Raw genomic sequence first — 19,502 nt, 5'->3', positions numbered from 1 at the left:
ATTTAGCGATATTCACACTCATAACCATGCGGTTACAGACCGACTTGTGAAGCACGGCATTTTTTCATTATTTCAATTTGCTTGGACAGACAAAAACATTTTTTATTGCCCCACAAAATGGTTGAAAGTGTATTTCAGTAGACAATGTATATATTTTTTATATCCTACAGCTAATTTTTTTTGATGAAAGCCCATAATTAACTGGGATTTGGTCATTCAGTAAAAGCAAACTCACCAAACACTTTCACCATCTGACGATATTCCACCAGATTTCCCTTGATCTGCAGCTCACCAACATACTCCCCACTGTCAGCCTCTGTGAGATGTGTGAGGGTCAGGGCTCCCGTTGTGAGGTCCAGGGTCGTCCGTCCTTTAAACTGTCCGTACTCAACCATCTCCTTCTGGTCAAATTCAACCACCTTGTTTTTATTCCACCTCCACAAAATGTCCTCTGGGGGACCCTGAACATTAGGCTGTAGTGTGAAGTTCCCATTAGACTGGACAATGATGTCAGATGTGGCATCACCTGCAAGAAAGCCAGAGGCATTGATATGGATGATTAACTGTTTTTTTTGGAGTCCAAGCAGCGAAGCTGGTGGAACCCTATTGTATCTGTTAGGATTAGTATTATTATTATTCTTATTTTTCTCTGTTAAAAGTGTCTGAGGCTCAGCAACCATAAGTCGTAGAGCAGCCAAATTTGGTAGGTGGGTTCCTATGGCCCCCCACTACTGAGGAACTACTAATCACCTATGTCGGCCAGATGGTGGCGCTATAACAAAGGGTCATGCGTAAAAGGCTATAACTCCCACACCGTAAGTCAGATCAACACAAAACTTAATCGACCAATGCATCTGAATGTGCTCTACAACTTTGCTATTGGGACCACCTATGTCCGCCATATTGTTTGCCCGCCATTTGGACTTTTTTATTAGTTGGGGTGCGGAAGAGCTGTAGCTCCACATCTAAAGTGTTACGACATCTAGTAAACTTCTTTACGAAAAGCGGCTATAAGACATCAATGGCGACGCACGTAATCGGACACCGTCGGGTCTAGTTTTTATCAGTGAGGGGAGGGTCTGAACTTCATAATGGACAATATTATCTATCTGGGCATTCATAAAAATATTCTTTCGTATTCCATCATAGCAACAAGATAAACCCGACAATAGCCCTAAAATAAGCCAACAGGGCAGTGAAAACGCTGCTTACTGAGTAACTAAATAATCGAGACGACGTTTTAAAAAAATGATACCATGTAATTCTACAGTCAATATCTGGGACTATATATTGAAATACAACCTTACCGTTGGTTTAACACGTAGAGATGTCCCTTTTCAGACAGAGTGGTCATACATTGTCATGGACAATCCCTTTTTGAAATATATGCTCATCTGTGTTGCCTGGGTACCTTCAAAAATAGCTGTGCGTAATACCACACTTGTTTTTTCCGGTAGTAAAGTACAGCCTGGCTTGATTGACAATTCATTCATTCAGTAGGTAGGAGTATAAGCCTTCTGACGATGTATAACATGTCGGATTTTTCTTTTGGAATAGCGTTTTATCGGTCAGCGTAACTGAAATTTTCTTATCGCATTCACTTGCACATTCACTCTGGGGTAGCAGTAGCTAAAAGACGCTGCACCTAACGAAAGGTTGTCGACGATTTTTCATGATCTCTTGGAAAATACTATTATTACTGAGGACTTCTGGGCATAGCTAAGCCATATGTTTGCTGATAGACCTATCTGACAGTTTTCTTGAGCAAAACAGAAGTGGATAGGACTTGATTTACTGTCTCTGTCTCTATCTACTGAACACATAAAATTTCATCATTGCTATGTAAATATTTCGGTTCGTCCCATTGCTACCATAATATAACAAACTTTCTTGTGTCTGCAGCTGCAGTTTCTCGCTGCAGTTACTAATATTGAATATAAACAAAAGACGCAATTTATGCTGTAGTTTGCCAATGTCGAAATTAATAATACGGTACTCTGCGGGCAGCACGCAGGTAGCAGGGATGGCGAGTTGATATTTCGTTTTTGTTTCGTTTTTTTCAATGTTGTATTTATTATTTGAAATATGTATTGTTATTCTATCTGTCTCTGAGGTGCTCTGAAATGTGCAATCTCTGCTAAGCTGAGCAATGGATTGGAATAGGCATGTGTCTGACTTAGTGTTCACTTCAGTAGCAATAGGTGTTCTAATTTGTAAATATTTTATTATAGGAAGATGCTGTATTGTTATAGAAATATGCTGTTTTTAGATCTATTTTAAAGTGAAAGACCTGTTTAGAGATAATTTACTTTACAATTGTTATATTATTTAATATATTTTTCTATTGTTTAGTGTTGTAACACTATAGGCCTATGCTTATTAATATGTTGAACAGGCTTCAACTTCAAGGTTGTTAATAAACCAGGTTTTTAATAAAATGTGAATTTGAAAATGAGGTCAACCCTTGTGGACATTACATTTCTGATCTATTAAGGTAATTTCAGTATCGTTAGGTACCGAGTATTGAACCAGTATCGTTTCAGTATCAAGTATCGTGATACTAACCCTACAAATGCACTACGTAATGACAGCATTACCAACAGGTGACGTTGTGACAACATTGCTCTATGGTCGCAAAATAACCAGTCCTTATGGAGACTGTTCTGCAACCTGATATCGGTATCAAAGTCAAAATTTTGGTATCCCGACAACACTAGTGTGACGCCTTTTTTAATTGCGGCGCGGAAGCGCTGCAGCTCTACATACACGCCGGGCCATCTAAGTGTTACAACATAGTAAAGACCTTTACAGCAAGCGGCCAGGACATATCCATGGCGACGCAACCAATCCGACAGCATCTCTTAGCACAAAATTGGCAATAAGTCATCAATATTTTGTACAATCATCATGATATTCAGTAGATATGTTGGGTGAAGGTATATGATCATGAGGACAAAACCATTTTAAAATCGCTCCATAGGGGGCGCAATAGTGCCAATGCTTGGACCCCTCCCAACGCCGCTTGCGGCTTTAATTTAAATTTATTTTATTTATTTATTTATTTATTTTTGAGTGTGTGCAGTGAAGGACAGAACGTCTTTTATAAATACTTTTACCCACTTAATACCCTTTATATGGGAATCTTTCACTTATTAAGAATAAACAGACCAAAGTTTGCGTAGATTTTACTACAGCAGATATTATTTCAGGTATATTCATGTAAATTCATGTTCTTTGTTTTACGACATCAAAAAAATATGATCGCTCAACAGAATCTGATAACGACCTAATCTGAGATTCGCCGGTATGCACTTATAGAGAAAGAACCGAAAAGCCTAAATTTGGAGAAGCCTAAAGCTTGTTATCCGTTAAATTCCTTGGTCGGCACTAGTCCTGGACACCCAGAACATACAACATTTTGACAAACTCATTTGTAACACCCGGCATTTTATGGATAAGATACGTATTTTTCACTGGGAAACAGGTGATATTTGTTGATTTTACAAGAGGATAAATGCTGGGCAAAATAGAAAGGCGACACACCCAGAAGTATTTATATGCTGTAGACAGTTCATAGGTTGCTCTGTTATCTTTATAATCTACACGATACTGCGCGTCCAAACAAGCCCTCCTCCAATGCAGTGCTGCCCGTATTTCCTACATTTGTTCCAGGAACTTGTCCCCGAGTTTTCTCCTGTGTATCATCTGCTATTCTGTATTTTTAATGTTGTGCTACAGAAACGATTCAATTCTGTAAAAGTCGTCTTGCGTATAAAATCTATTGTGTCCGTTTAATATTTGCAAACAGCACACTTCCTGTGACTGTATTGCTTCATGTAACAACCTTAGAAGTCCTACAACACATACAATAGCTACTAACACGTTTAATATATTTCAAAACCACCATCAGTAATTTTACTTGGTGTAGAAACCACTGAAAATATTTACGACCAACCGCTTACGGGCCTCGTAATGTGAATATACCTTTGTGAATAATACAGCAAAAGTGTAACTTTTGACACCGACGCTATTGTCATTGAGCATTTTGGATGACAAACTCTGCAAGTTTGAGTCTGTGTGTAGCAGCTGTGTTCCTGGTTTTTACTCTTAGTAGTTATTCTAATATTCTAATTACCGGAGAGTAGGCTATTAATTCAGTCCCCAAAATAAATGATTCAATGCAGGGGGGTTGGGGCACACTGACACCCGTCTGTTCCCGTTTACTAGAATAATTGACCGAGAATATGCGAGTACAGATTACTCGGATAAGAAACACATAGTTTTATAAGCCTATTTGAACAGAATCTATTAGCCTACAAACACAAATTGTGCCTCAGCTCATCCCTCCTGTCTACATTTACATTCTAAACGTAAAATATATTACGTTTAGGTGAAATATAAAGTCTCATTTAAGTCATTCGCTTTCACTCATATATTTGTCTCCGTGCGCTTATCTATATTGACATCATGACAAAGCCATTAACCGACACAGCAGTCTCTGTAACCCGATAGAGCACTTATCCCATATTACATTTTGACGAAAATGTCGTACTATATTCAGTATAAGACTTCTGTCTTAAGTTTCTCTGAAGATGTGCCCACTCGTTGAGTACACTAGAATATAATTCTTAGGTAGAAAATCCCACAGTAATGTCAGAAACTCGGTGAAACCGTCAAATGCAAAACAGGTAGGCTCGTTCCATGCAGTCAACACCGCCGGCGGTCAGAGGCTCTTCCTCAGGCAGAAATCTTACAGGATTTAACTGTAAAAGTGCAGTGCAGTGGCACAGAGCGGAGTTCAGTGAATTTCAGCTCGTAGTTTATAGCCTGTAGGCTACGGTTATATTAGTTCTGACTACCATTGGTTTATTTGGCATATTAACAAGATAGTTAAACAAGCAACATGTGAAAAAGTAAATCATACAACAAATAATTACTGAGGTGAGTCACAGTTCTTACCAAATTTGAAGTTGGCGAATATGAAGAATAACGCCGTGACTCTGTGGTGCTTGTCTGCCATTGCGCGCTTTCATAGCCTACTGGGCTTCGGACTTTAATACACATCTAAGGTGAAGTACCTGATGTGAAAGTGAAACTATGTATGCATGCGGCAGACCCCAATTCCCAAAACAGTTATTAGCTGCTTGGATCTAGACTGCTGTGATTTGGGGGACAGACAGTGATTTTTGCCGAGCATCTTTTTATTCAAGACACCGTGTGTGCGATACAGTTTACAGGCATGCGTCGCATAGTGATATTTCATCTCAAGGTTGACTCGATATTTTCCGTTTAATTTATGCGCATGCCCATGTCTGTATGGAAGTTAATATCAGACTCAGAGATCGCGTAGGATTCTGCGTTAACGCGATCACGGGGAGAACATGCCAACTCCACACAGAAAGGCCCAGGCCGGGAGTCAAACCCACGACCTTCTTGCTGTGAGGCGACAGTGTGACAGTGCTGTCCACTGCACCACCGTGCTGCCCTTGTAATCAGAATGTCTTGGCCGGTATTGATATAGAGAATAAAGAAGAACTGGATAAATGCATATTTTATTCATTTACAGACTTCTCCAACTCATCGCTGGGCTAGGAGTTCGCCTGCCAGCCAGCTAGGTAGCACGTATTGCTACAGCCGTAACCCGCATAACGTTTAACCATCCCAGCTTGCCAAAAATCACCTTACAGTAAAATCCACCAGTAACCGCCTTAACACTTTTGCTCTCCTCGAAATCTCAAACGCTGCAGGGGTCACTGTGCAGTGAACATGGCCAATCCATGAGGCCAGTGTTCTCGCCAGCACATGGGACGCTGCGTCATTGGAACGCAGGACATTTCAGAGTCTGAATTTCACACTAAAAGTCCAAAGGTGATCCAAAACTAACTAAAATAGTTTTATTGGGCTATACTGGCACGTTAGATTACAAGATACGAATTCATGCAAGCAAATGAACATATGAAAAAGTGCTTACGTTTGCTTTTATAATGGTGTCTTTGTTTAATACCTGTCAATTGGTGATTCTGAGCCCCCATTAGATATTATTTGGGTAACAGTGCTAACGAGGGAGCTGTGCATTCACCAGGTCAGAGGGCTTGAGCCCCCAATTTATCACATAATTTGTGGTGAGTTGTTCAGCCGACCTGGGTGTAAAAATGTGAACTGTCCCTTTCAGATACGTGTGTGGATTACGGTTATCCTTATCGGAAATTTTATGATCCGGGTTTACTGCTGAGCAAGTTTTAATTGGGCCACCAACAACAACTGTTAAAAATAAATAAATAAATTAATTATCTAGACTATACTGCCCTACAAAGCCTTCTGCAGTAACTACGCAACGGGTAAAACTGGGGAAAATGGCTTTGAAGTGTTTTAACTGGCCAGCCGTCATGGTTTTTGGGCATAAAAATTACCTCATGAATACATGTGCAATTAGTGCAATATCACTTATATACCTATAACCCATTTGGCTGGCCAGTTAAAACACTTTAAAGCCATTTTCCCCAGTTTTACCCGTTGCGTAGTTACTGCAGAAGGCTTTGTAGGGCAGTATAGTCTAGATAATTAATTAATTTTTAACAGTTGTTGTTGGTGGTGGCCCAATTAAAACTACAATATAACAGACAGGTAATATCAAAAACCAAACACTAATCAAATGGTTATTGAATTGCTTATTGAACATATAAAAGTGATGCATGACGGAAGTTGCGTGATTTCTCTGATATTTGCCGAGCTTCGCGAATGCAAGGGCTCATATATGGCTCGTTATCTGCAAAGTTTTGGTGGTGGGGGGGGGGGGGCAGAGGAAAAAGTTGGGGTGCTATCACCCCCCCCCCCCCCCCCCCCCCCTTGCCCCGCCATAGATCTGGCCCTGGCTACTGGCATGCCGACAAGGAATGGGGGCGATCATGGACTTTTTAAAATGCTTGACAAACAAACTGGTATGGCGAGAAATATACTACCATGTACACACACTATTACAAAAAAAAAAAATCAAGCACTCAAAAATTTGGAATAACATCGTAAGACATAATAAAATTTTGTCTTATACATTGACAGAAACAATAACAGAAACTGAATTCAAGAAAACACGAAGTTAAATGAGGTCAGGACTGGTTATGAAGATGAGAGTTAATCATTTCTTTATATTGTAGTTCAGTTAAAGTTCAATTCTTCACATGCGCACGCACACACCCACGCGCACACACACACACGCATACACCTGCACACACACTCACACACGCATACATATGCAGACACACCCACGCACACACACACACATGCATGCACACACACACACGCATACACCTGCACACACACTCACATGCACACACGCATACATATGCAGACACACCCACGCACACACACACACATGCATGCACACACACACGCATACACCTGCACACACACTCACACGCACACACACACACATGCATACACATGTAGACACACACGCACACACACACACACAAGCATGCACACACACACTGTGGTGCACTGGGCAGTATCTATCAGCCACAGCACTGATGTTTGGTCTGACTGCTGTTGGCTAAAGCCACATTCGGGTTTCATTACAGTATGTCACCAGCAGATGGGAGTGTTGGGCAAACTGGCACGTAGCAGCCAGATTTTCTAAAAGAAACTTTGACTTCCTCAGCAATTAACAGAGCTGGATTCATGAAGCTTTTTGCTGTGGATACTTGTCAGTTCCATAATTCGAGTTTAACACATACAAAAAAAAGTCGGTTTATTTCCATTTCAAAATGATACAAAAAAGTTTCCAGTTATTGCGCCATCGCCTCTCTCTTGGGCCAAAGCATCCTCCTAGCTACCGCATGCTCAGAAAGCGCACTGTCGTCTCCTTAGTGTGTATTCTTAGTACACGATGGTCAGCATGTGAAAAATATCCTGCATTCTATTCCAGAGGTACCGCAAAAGTGTCGTAAGACGGCCCATTCCTGTAGTGAAAAGGCCACGCCTCTTCCATTACATTACATTACATTACAGGCATTTAGCAGACGCTCTTATCCAGAGCGACTTACACAACTTCCCCTCTGATTTATGAGACCCAAAGATGGCTCCGCCTCTTTCTCTCTGATTTATGGGACCCAAAGATGGCTCCGCCTCTTCCTCTCTGATTTATGGGACCCAAAGATGGCTCCGCCTCTTTCTCTCTGATTCATGGGACCCAAAGATGGCTCCGCCTCTTCCTCTCTGATTTATGGGACCCAAAGATGGCTCCGCCTCTTCCTCTCTGATTGTCAACTTACATTAGCAGCTAGAAAGTTGACAAAGTCACGATACAGGAATCAAAATGAAATTAAAAAGAATTCCAATATCTCTTTCATTCCAAAAAAAGATCTAGAGCTCTTTGAGAACGAAATAAAGCAAACTAAATGGAATGACACTATTGCAGATAAACAGTGTGAGCAGGCGTGTGACGATTTAATGTCAGCTTTCAAACAGATTCTATTAAAATATACCAAAACAATGACCCGGAAGTCTAATGTAAAACGGAGTTTGCCTTGGTTTAATTGTAACCTATGGGATCTAATGAAAAAAAGAGATGCTTCCCTGAAAAAATCCCTAAAATCAGGACTGAATACTAATCGTTTAATTTATAAAAAACTGAGAAATAAAGTCACGATGCAACTTAGAAAGGCTAAAGCAAAATTTTTTCTGGAAGTCATTAAAGAAGCAAAAGGGAATAGTAAAAAATTGTGGAGAAGCATTGATAAACTAACTGGAAAGGAAAAATCTAAATGTGGTAGCATACAGCTCAAAATAAATGGTACTCTTCAAAATGATAGCTTAGCTGTTGCAACAAATTTTAACGATTTAAAATTCTGTCCTGGAATTGGGTCAGATTTTTACACAAACGCACCTTTCTCAAGCTTCTGTTTATCACAGACCTGCATTAATTTTGACACCTACAAATGAAACAAAGGTAAACAAAATCCTCTCAACTCTACCAAACAGCAAAGCAAAGGACATTTATGGTCTTGATACTGCATTTATAAAAAAATATAAAGAAAATGTAACCACTCCTATAACTCAAATAATAAACAAATCAATTAATGAGAGCACTTTTCCTAGTGCCTTGAAACTGGCTATAATAACCCCTGTTTACAAATCTGGAGATAAACAGGAGGAAAGTAATTATAGACCTATCAGCATACTCCCCGCCATCTCCAAGGTGACTGAAAAGGTAGTAGCAGAACAACTGATTGCACACCTTGATTCCAAGGCCCTTTTACACCCTATGCAATTTGGATTCAGAAAAAAACATTCAACTGAAACGGCATGCTGCTACTTCCTTGAAGTCCTTAAAGCAAACCTAGATAAAGGTGGGGTGGTGGGAGCAGTCTTCCTCGACCTGCGTAAGGCTTTTGACATGGTTAATCATCAAACACTACTCAACAAGCAGGCTAATTATGACCTTTCCATAACTACACAAAACTGGATAAAATCATACCTAAATGGCCGACAACAGTGTGTGCGGATTAACAATACCTTATCACCCCTAAAAGCCTGCACCATGGGAGTGCCACAAGGCTCAATTCTAGGACCACTGCTTTTCAGTATATACATCAATGATCTCCCATCTGTATGCGATGATGTTGAAATCTTGATGTATGCAGATGACACCGTGTTATACACCCATGGGAAAAACGCAATAGAAGTCGCCACAAAATTATCAAAGGAAATGGAAAATGTTTCTAAATGGCTAAATGACTCCTGTCTTACTTTAAATGTTGGAAAGACTGTAAGTATGTATTTTACCAATAGGTACAAACTTAGAGAGTGTCCTGACATCTACGTAAATGGACAAAAAATTAAAAACGTGGACGAATTTAAATACCTGGGCGTCATGCTTGATCCAACTCTTGACTTCAAAAAGCATATTAAGAAGATGGGTAACACACTGAAATTTAACCTTGCGAATTTTAGACACATAAGAAACTCCCTCACGGTTGAGGCATCAAAGACCTATTTAAATGCAATGATTCTATCACACTTTTCGTACTGTATGTCAAGTTGGTCCCAGGCAAATAAAACAGCCTTAAGACCACTCGAATCATTATATAAAAGTGCCCTTAAAATTCATGATAAAAAAACACGTCAATATCACCACTGTCATGTACTCACTAAATATAATATGTTAAATTTGGAAAATTTTATCATGTACTCAAGTGTTTGTCTAATTTTTAAGATTATTCATAACGCTGCTCCTCCTCCCTTGAGGAACTTTGTCACACTCAGCTCAGAAAAAACAACACAAGCCACTAGATCAACCACTCGGGGGGAGTGCAGAATTCCACAACGCAAGACCTCCTTTGGAAAATCATCCTTCACTTTTATGGCCATAAAACAATGGAATAATCTTCCAACAGAACTAATAACATCCACAGATTTTCACACTTTCTCCCGTCTAACAAAACATTGGATCCTTACACTTAGACATTAGTAAATTAGTATTGTGGACGGGGGGGGGGGTGGCGCTTTGTTTTAGGGTTGGGATGTGGGGATGACTGTGTTTTGTATGTTTTTACTATTTTTGTATTTTGTACTTTGTTTTTTAATGTCCTTTCTATTTTACTGTTTAATGTACTTTCTATTTTACTTACCTTACTTACCTGCCCAGGGACTACGGGTGGAAATTAGCAAATTGCTATAACCCGGTACATTACATCTTTCCTTGTTTTATATAAGGTTAATGTTCTTTGTACACTGTCCCTGTTTAAATAAACTAAATAAATAAATAAATAAAAAATAAAAATTTATGGGACCCAAAGATGGCTCTGCCTCTTCCTCTCTGATTTATGGGACCCAAAGATGGCTCCGCCTCTTCCTCTCTGATTTATGGGACCCAAAGATGGCTCCGCCTCTTCCTCTCTGATTTATGGGACCCAAAGATGGCTCCGCCTCTTCCCCTCTGATTTATGGGACCCAAAGATGGCTCCGCCTCTTCCTCTCTGATTTATGAGACCCAAAGATGGCTCCGCCTCTTCTCTGATTTATGGGACCCAAGGATGGCTCTGCCTCTTCCTCTCTGTGGAACCTCCTAAAAAGTATGGTACTCAACTTGTATACTCTATAGGAGGTAAGTAAGGACACAGCTTTGGACACAGCTCATGTGTCCTTCCTCAGTGCATTCCAAAAACACCCCACCTGCCTACCTTTAGCCCTGGGGAATGCCCCACAGCGCACCCCAGTGGCAAAACAAAATAAATTTAAAAGGAAGATTTGCTGCAAACACAAATATCCCCAACACCCTTCATTTCCGCAGAACGGTGTGACGTGTCTGAGGAGTCTTGGTATTGCTTACTGATTACCAGTGTGGTGGAAATTGTTCCAGTGAGTCACAACTACTCATTAAATACTTTTATCTGCTATGCCTGATTATAAACGTAGGACATTCTTGCGTTCATAAATACATTTGTAATTTAATGTTCTTTAAGTGGGATTGATCAAATCAACGGCTGATTCCATTTTGTATTGCTCGCCACTTTCTATCTCCATAAGAAACTGAACGCTAGCAGGCTCTCATATTTTAGGCATGCGGGTTTTTACATGTTCTATATTATTGATGCATGGGGATGACCCTAATATTATTCCCAATAAAGAAAAGAGGACATTTTATTTGTGAGATTGACTGCTGCAAAGCCTGTGATCCCATTGAAACATAATTGATTTCATTATGTGTATTTTAGGGAAGTCCAAATAGAAACTTGCAAGTGCAGATTTGCAATGACCACATGCACTGGGAAGGCTCTTTTTTTAAATCTTGCAGTTGGATTTCTCTTCATCTCTACATTCAGGAGACTCTTCTCAACTTGTTAAAGCTGCTAGTTTGGCTTGTATAGGGTTCTACAGGTTCCGCTATGCAGTGCTGGCTTGTATAGGGTTCTACAGGTTCCGCTATGCAGTGCTGGCTTGTATAGGGTTCTACAGGTTCCGTTATGCAGTCAGGGTGAAGCCATATGTGTACATGTCTTTAGAATGTGATCTTCGATATCTTTAAATCTGTTGTTAATGACAGCCTGGACTCCTGCCCTTCGCAGTGTTAGTGCGTTTCCTGTAAGAACCACCGCCGCCTCGATTGTAGGGCATATTATATGTTACAATGAAGATCACAGGGTATTCGATACACCTTGAATCAAAATAAAATCAATTTTATTTGTAAAGCGCTTTTTCTATCATTAATATTTGTCAAACTGCATGGTTTCAGATCTTTAGACAAAACGTAATTTTAGACAAATGGAAGCTGAGTAAAAACAAAACATTATTTTTAAAAATGATTTCATTTAATGAAAACAGTTTCAAACACCCATATCACCCATGTGAGAAAGGAATTGCTCCCTTAGTTATTCAATCAACCAATTAACCAAATTTAATTGAGAATCAGATTCAGCTGATTGAACACAGCCAGGCTTGATTGCAGCCACCCGTGTTGAATCTAAACTCACATTGAACCTTACTATCAGAGTGGTCACCACAAAGTTTCTATAAGCACACTATGCCACAATCAAAGGAAATTCCAAAGAGATGAGAAACAAGAGTAGTATATGGCTGGACCTAACACACGTGGTTCGGCAGACCAATGGTGTAACTTCATCACTCAGTCACTCAGTCAGTCACAGACATTCGCGTTTGTAGGGCTGGTCCCGCTTTTGCGGTACACTCCAGCCAAAAAGTTTTTGAAATATCAGTCTGAAAAGGGTTACAAAGCCATTGCTAAGACTCTGGGACTTCGCCTAAATACAAGGAGAGCCATATCTCCAAATGGAGAACACTTGGAACACTGGTGAATCTTCCCAGGAGTGACCAGCTGGCCAAAATTTCTCCAAGGGTGCAGTGACAACTCATTAAGGAAGTCCCAAAAGATCCCAGTAGAACATCCAAAAAACTACAGGCCTGTCTAGCCTCAGCTAAGGTCAGTGTTCATGACTTCACAATAAGAAAGAGACTGGGCAAAAATGGGATTCATGGGAGAGGAGCAAGGTAGAAGCCACTGCTATCCAAGTGAAACATCATTGTTGGTCTTACATTTGCCAAAAATGCACCTGGATAATCCTTTTAGGATAATGTTTTATGGGCAGATCAGTCAAAGGTGGAACCTTTTGGATGACAAGGATCCCATTATGTGTGGCCTAAAGTAAATACAGCATTTCACAGTCAGATCATCGTACCAACAGCCAAACATGATGGTGGTAGTGTGATGGCGCTTGGATAATTTGCTGCCTTGGGACCTGGACGACTTGCCATTATTTAAGAAACATGAATTTTACTCTATACCAGAAAATACTTAAGGAGAATGACCCGTCATCTGTTTGTGAGCTGAAGCATAATTGGGTTATGGAGCAAAACAATGATACACAACATAAAAGCAAGTCCACATCTGCATGGCTGAAAATTTACATTTTTGGAGTTGCCTTGTCAAAGTTTTGACTTGAACCAAATAGAGATTCTGTGGCAGGACCTAAAACGAGCAGTTCATGCTCAAAAACCTAACAATTTGTCCTCAGTTAAAGCAGTTCTGCAAGGAAGAGTGAGAAAAAATTCCTCCACAGAAATTTGAAAGACTGATATCAAATTATAGGAAGTGTTTGGTTGCAGTTATTGCTGCTAATTGTGATGCAACCAGTTATTAAGTTTAAAGTGGCAATTACTTTTTCACATGGATGATATGCGTGTTTGGTTACTTTTTCATTAAATAAATTAAATAATAATTAAAATGTGTTTTGTGTTTACTCAAGTTCCCTTTGTCTAATACTATATTTTGTCTTAAGATCTGAAACCATTCTGTGTGAAAAATATGCATTAATAAAGAAAATGAGGTCGCTGTACTTTGAAGTGAGAAAAATAAAATATGCTATTTCTTATGATGGGCATGCTCCAAAATATTCAGACCTCCAAAAATAGTGCTTCACTTGAACACCCAAGCCACCCACTGTACCTCATCCAAGAACTATAAACACTAACACACACATACGCACCCACACGCGCACACACACCCACACGCACCCATACGCGCGCACACACGCACGCAGACACATACACACACGCATATGCGCATGCGCACACACACGCACCGACACACGCGCCCACACGGGCACACACACACGCACACATACACACACACACGCAGACACACAGACACACACACTGACACACACACACAAACACACACACAGACAAACACACATGGTTATATTTCCAGGCACATTTAGGTTGTTGTTTAGGCCTGTAATGTTATGACTGCAGCGGCCATGTTTGGTCTTCAATTAAAATCTGAATAGCAATTACAGTATGTTAACACTAGACGGGTGTTGGGCAAAGATTGGAATTTAGGAGCTCTGTAGTCTCATTTTCAAAAAAAAAAAAAAACACCTGCATGATGTAGCATTCTGGAGCAGTCTTGACTGTGCATAGTGATTATCAGTGCAGTGAAAGTCAAATACCACACATTAAAAAAGCATCTGCTTTACCTGAATAAAAACATTGAATTTTCTTGTATTGAAACATGTATTTGCTATTTCATGTTTGATTTTTGGTGGGATTGAACAAATCAGTTGCTGTTTACATTATATATTACTCCATTTTAGACATGGACTCAAAATCAATGCATTCCTTGTGACCCAATTCACAGGCATTGTTTGGTTTATGCCCCTTGTGTCAAAGCCTATTTCCTGTCTGTTTTAACTGCAGCCCTGTCTCATTCTCTCTGACTCTGACTGGACTCCATGTGTTTGTGATCTATGAGCCAGATGTGAGCACCATCCTGAATGTAGCAATCCTGTTCTGCCTCTAGCATGTATCAGAGGAACAATCGTATAGAGAAACAATCACATCTCCAGTGCTTTCAGAAGGTATTCAGCTCTTTAGAACATTTTCATCTGCATGAGGGGGCTGTGGTGTGGAGCTGCGTGAGGGGGCTGTGGTGTGGAGCTGCATGAGGGGGCTATGGTGTGGAGCTGCGTGAGGGGGCTATGGTGTGGAGCTGCGTGAGGGGGCTGTGGTGTGGAGCTGCGTGAGGGGGCTGTGGTGTGGAGCTGCATGAGGAGGCTGTGGTGTGGAGCTGTGTGAGTGGGCAGTGGTGTGGAGCTGCGTGAAGGGGCTGTGGTTCAAAGCTGCGTGAAGGGGCTGTGGTGTGGAGCTCCATACACCTACCAGGTTCTTCTCAGGGGTGCAGCAGAGTGTCCACTATTTTCACTAAGCAGGAGAGATGAGGGCTCGCGTATTACAGTGAGATTTAAATTGCTGCTTGCTGAAATCCACCGGTCAGTGAGACAACATCGAAGGTGCTCGTCACAGCACTAATCTGGCCTGTGTGCAGGGCCTACTGAAGTTAGACAGCGCTGTGTTCTGCAGCTGGGATGTACAGAGGATGGCAAGACAGAGCGGAGGGTCTTTGGGCTTTATGTGGTCAAAAGGCATGAAGTACAGGTAGGGCTGCGGAACAACTGGCTCCCCTATTGGTCAGATGGAATAGACTCTCCATACAGTGTATACCTACTGTACATGAGAATAACAAAATACATTTCAAATGGATAACAATGCAAAACAGCGCATGGAATAATATAGAATGAATAAAAAAATAAAATAATTCAATGCCCATAATGATTCAAATGCCTCAATTTAATAGAAAATACAATACCACAATAACAAACGATTCATTCTCAACTGGTTCTGCTAATACATAGATTCATTTCTTCATAATTGTGGGCTTCAGTATATAAAAGTGACACGGACCACACTGGTCCACATCACACACCATAATCTACAGATCATGAGAGAGAAATGAGAAGGATTGGCACTGAAACACCTCCATAGCTGGCCAAAAGGAATTAAATACAGAACAGGGGCCTCATTTATAAAACGGACTTACGATCAATTTTGATCTTAAGTGGACTTACGCAGAAAACCACATATAAGTAGTTATTTTTAAAACCTTACTTTGACGTGGAATTGATATTATCCCTATGCAACGTCTAGACTTGAGTGGTAAGTGTTTTCCTGCTGGTTATGTAGGGGTATTGCAGTTTGGGACGCATATGCGTCCAAGCCTGTGGTGAACTTGGCATTAGCTTTTTGTTGCCCCACCTCGTTTACTGCAGCGACGACACACCTGTTACCTGTTTGGCTTTGTTTGTCAACCCACTATTTTAGCTGAATAATATGTGTTGCCTGTCTTCAATCTCCTCTACCATCGCCGTGATCTCATCTTCCAAAAAGTTTGCTTTTCTCTTCTGGTTCATGGTTTTTCCTGACTAAACCCTCATTTGTGCTAGCATTATATAAGGGGAAATCGCTGATTGTAAGGCACGTTGAGGTGCTGTCAATTTTAAGTTAATTTGAGATTTATAGATCACAGGTGCGTAAGTTACAAATGGGCTTCTTAGACCCTGCGTAAACAAGGTTTTTTCTGCTCAGTATCTTTTATGAATCGAACGTAAGCACACTGTCGGAAATGATCTTGAGACTAAGTTCAAGTATAAATCTAAGAATATTTTTATAAATGAGGCCCCAGTTCATTAAATGATCTCCTGTGTTCTCAGGCTTAGGAGCTGCTTCTCCTGTGTCTGCAGTCTTTTCATCCTGTGTCATGTGACTCAGTGCCCCGCTCTCCTGCGTCTCTCCCTCCTGTGGGACAGTCCTGCTCAAGGGTTTAGGGGCTGTAGGGGGTTTAGGGGTTTTATAGGGGCTGTAGGGGCTGTAGGGTTTGGGGGGCTTTTCTGGGGGGGACTTCACCCCTCTGTCCTGAGAATCCTTCCTCTCCTCTCTCCCTCTCTTCTTCTCTTCCTCTGCCTCAGAGGTGCTGTTGGACTCCAGATTTGGGCCTGATGTTGGGCTTTCCTCTGCACAGCAGGACTCCTCACTCGCCCCAGTGTGAGGGGGGGAACGGGCCGTGGTGTCTGGGAGTCCCTGGGCTGGATCAGCTGTGCTTAATGGCTCAGTGAGCGGGACACTTAGATTTTCCTCTGCTGATGTGGGGTCTATATCCTGATCTGAATCTGGTTTTGGGACACTTTCGTCCCCTCCCCCTCCTGCCTCACTACACTGGGCTGCCCCCCCATCGGTGTCTGGACCCCATCTCAGAATATCCTCCTCTTCCTCTGGGCTGCTGGGGAGCTCCTGGGCTGGATCTGCTGTTGGGTTCTCAGATCCTCCCCCTCCTGCCCCACTGGGATGAGCTCCACCCCCATCACTACCTCCAGATTAAGGGTGGTGGAGGAGAGAGGGGCTGGGTGGAGGAGTGTAGTATTTCTCTTCATTTTTTGTTTTGGATGGAGCAGCAGGTGGAGACTCAGGAGCGCTGAACGGGACAGTGCCAGAGGAGGGGTGTTTAGAGTTCCCCCCCCTCAGTCTCCACTCCACTCTCTTCAGAATGTTCACCCCGATTTAGTGATTCTGTGGAAAAATGAAATATAATATTGAACCTGATGTAAAGCAGGTAACTGACTGGCAGGCTACCTGCTGCTTCTCTGTACTTACCTGTCTGACTCTCCTCCTGTGAAATTCCAGCACTCCCATCAGTCCCTTTGTGCTGCTCAGGCAGTGCTGTCTTCTGATGCTCATCCTGGGTCTTAACTGGGCTCCACCCACTTTCAATAAGCTTTGCCATTTCCTGAACTTTTACTGTAGAAACAGGGGAAATATGGCTGTGTATCCTGAGTACAGTACAAATGCAAGGAGGCTCACAGGTGAATATCTGATCCTGCTTCATATCAAGGCCAGGATTCAATTCCCATTTGTCCTTGCTGCTCACACAGAATAATGCAAGGGCTATTTTTTTATCTTAAGCAATACAGTGTAATAAATTCAAAATATTCACCCTGAATTAATCTTTCTATGGAGAAATAAAATAAATCTACCTAAATAAATCTACCTGTAAATGTATCTGAGCAGCAAGTGCACCTACACAAGAGAATGAGCAGGAACAGATGCCTGAGTCTCTCACTGAGAATGTTACCTGCTGCTTCTCTGTACTTACTTTTCTGACTCTCCTGTGGAATTCCAGCACACTCATTAGCTGTTTTGTGGGCTGCCCCCCCCTCAGTCTCCACTCCACTCTCTTCAGAATGTTCACCCCGATTTAGTGATTCTGTGTAAAAATGAAATGAAATATTAAATACGATGTAAAGCAGGTGACTGATTGGCAGGTTACCTGCTGCTTCTCTGTACTTACCTGTCTGACTCTCCTCCTGTGAAATTCCAGCACTCCCATCAGTCCCTTTGTGCTGCTCAGGCAGTGCTGTCTTCTGATGCTCATCCTGGGTCTTAACTGGGCTCCACCCACTTTCAATAAGCTTTGCCATTTCCTGAACTTTTACTGTAGAAACAGGGGAAATATGGCTGTGTATCCTGAGTACAGTACAAATGCAAGGAGGCTCACAGGTGAATATCTGATCCTGCTTCATATCAAGGCCAGGATTCAATTCCCATTTGTCCTTGCTGCTCACACAGAATAATGCAAGGGCTATTTTTTTATCTTAAGCAATACAGTGTAATAAATTCAAAATATTCACCCTGAATTAATCTTTCTATGGAGAAATAAAATAAATCTACCTAAATAAATCTACCTGTAAATGTATCTGAGCAGCAAGTGCACCTGCACACAAGAGAATGAGCAGGAACAGATGCCTGAGTCTCTCACTGAGAAGGTTACCTGCTGCTTCTCTGTACTTACTTTTCTGACTCTCCTGTGGAATTCCAGCACACTCATTAGGTGTTTTGTGGGCTGCCCCCCCCTCAGTCTCCACTCCACTCTCTTCAGAATGTTCACCCCGATTTAGTGATTCTGTGTAAAAATGAAATGAAATATTAAATACGATGTAAAGCAGGTGACTGATTGGCAGGTTACCTGCTGCTTCTCTGTACTTACCTGTCTGACTCTCCTCCTGTGAAATTCCAGCACTCCCATCAGTCCCTTTGTGCTGCTCAGTCAGTGCTGTCTTCTGATGCTCATCCTGGGTCTTAACTGGGCTCCACCCACTTTCAATAAGCTTTGCCATTTCCTGAACTTTTACTGTAGAAACAGGGGAAATATGGCTGTGTATCCTGAGTACAGTACAAATGCAAGGAGGCTCACAGGTGAATATCTGATCCTGCTTCATATCAAGGCCAGGATTCAATTCCCATTTGTCCTTGCTGCTCACACAGAATAATGCAAGGGCTATTTTTTTATCTTAAGCAATACAGTGTAATAAATTCAAAATATTCACCCTGAATTAATCTTTCTATGGAGAAATAAAATAAATCTACCTAAATAAATCTACCTGTAAATGTATCTGAGCAGCAAGTGCACCTGCACACAAGAGAATGAGCAGGAACAGATGCCTGAGTCTCTCACTGAGAAGGTTACCTGCTGCTTCTCTGTACTTACTTTTCTGACTCTCCTGTGGAATTCCAGCACACTCATTAGGTGTTTTGTGGGCTGCCCCCCCCTCAGTTTCCACTCCACTCTCTTCAGAATGTTCACCCCGATTTAGTGATTCTGT

At 41.4% G+C, this 19,502-nt stretch overlaps 2 protein-coding genes across 4 annotated transcripts in view; both read right to left on the bottom strand.

Annotated features, from left to right (window-relative positions):
* LOC118222925 overlaps positions 1-19,502 on the bottom strand; it is a 243,830-nt gene that overhangs the window by 39,044 nt on the left and 185,284 nt on the right. Inside the window, exons 33-37 of the mRNA XM_035408864.1 lie at positions 18,887-19,030; positions 18,692-18,802; positions 18,191-18,334; positions 17,996-18,106; positions 17,497-17,640 (exon numbers count right to left, since the gene is read on the bottom strand). Of these exons, the coding sequence (XP_035264755.1) occupies positions 17,497-17,640; positions 17,996-18,106; positions 18,191-18,334; positions 18,692-18,802; positions 18,887-19,030 (654 nt within the window). The remainder of the gene's footprint in view (positions 1-17,496; positions 17,641-17,995; positions 18,107-18,190; positions 18,335-18,691; positions 18,803-18,886; positions 19,031-19,502) is intronic.
* Positions 1-19,502, bottom strand: part of LOC118222926 (hemicentin-2-like) — a 106,710-nt gene that overhangs the window by 77,850 nt on the left and 9,358 nt on the right. For 2 of the 3 annotated variants that reach the window (XM_035408867.1, XM_035408868.1), the window contains exon 2: positions 236-526. In XM_035408867.1, the coding sequence (XP_035264758.1) occupies positions 236-526 (291 nt within the window). Of the gene's footprint in view, positions 1-235; positions 527-4,959; positions 5,024-19,502 lie in introns of those variants that run through there. The other variant, XM_035408866.1, reaches the window with a different exon arrangement.

This window comes from Anguilla anguilla, chromosome 3 (genome assembly GCF_013347855.1).
Source record: "Anguilla anguilla isolate fAngAng1 chromosome 3, fAngAng1.pri, whole genome shotgun sequence".
Classification (NCBI taxonomy): domain Eukaryota; kingdom Metazoa; phylum Chordata; class Actinopteri; order Anguilliformes; family Anguillidae; genus Anguilla; species Anguilla anguilla.
Note: the sequence above shows the minus strand (reverse complement) of the source record. Positions and strands in the feature narration are given on the sequence as shown.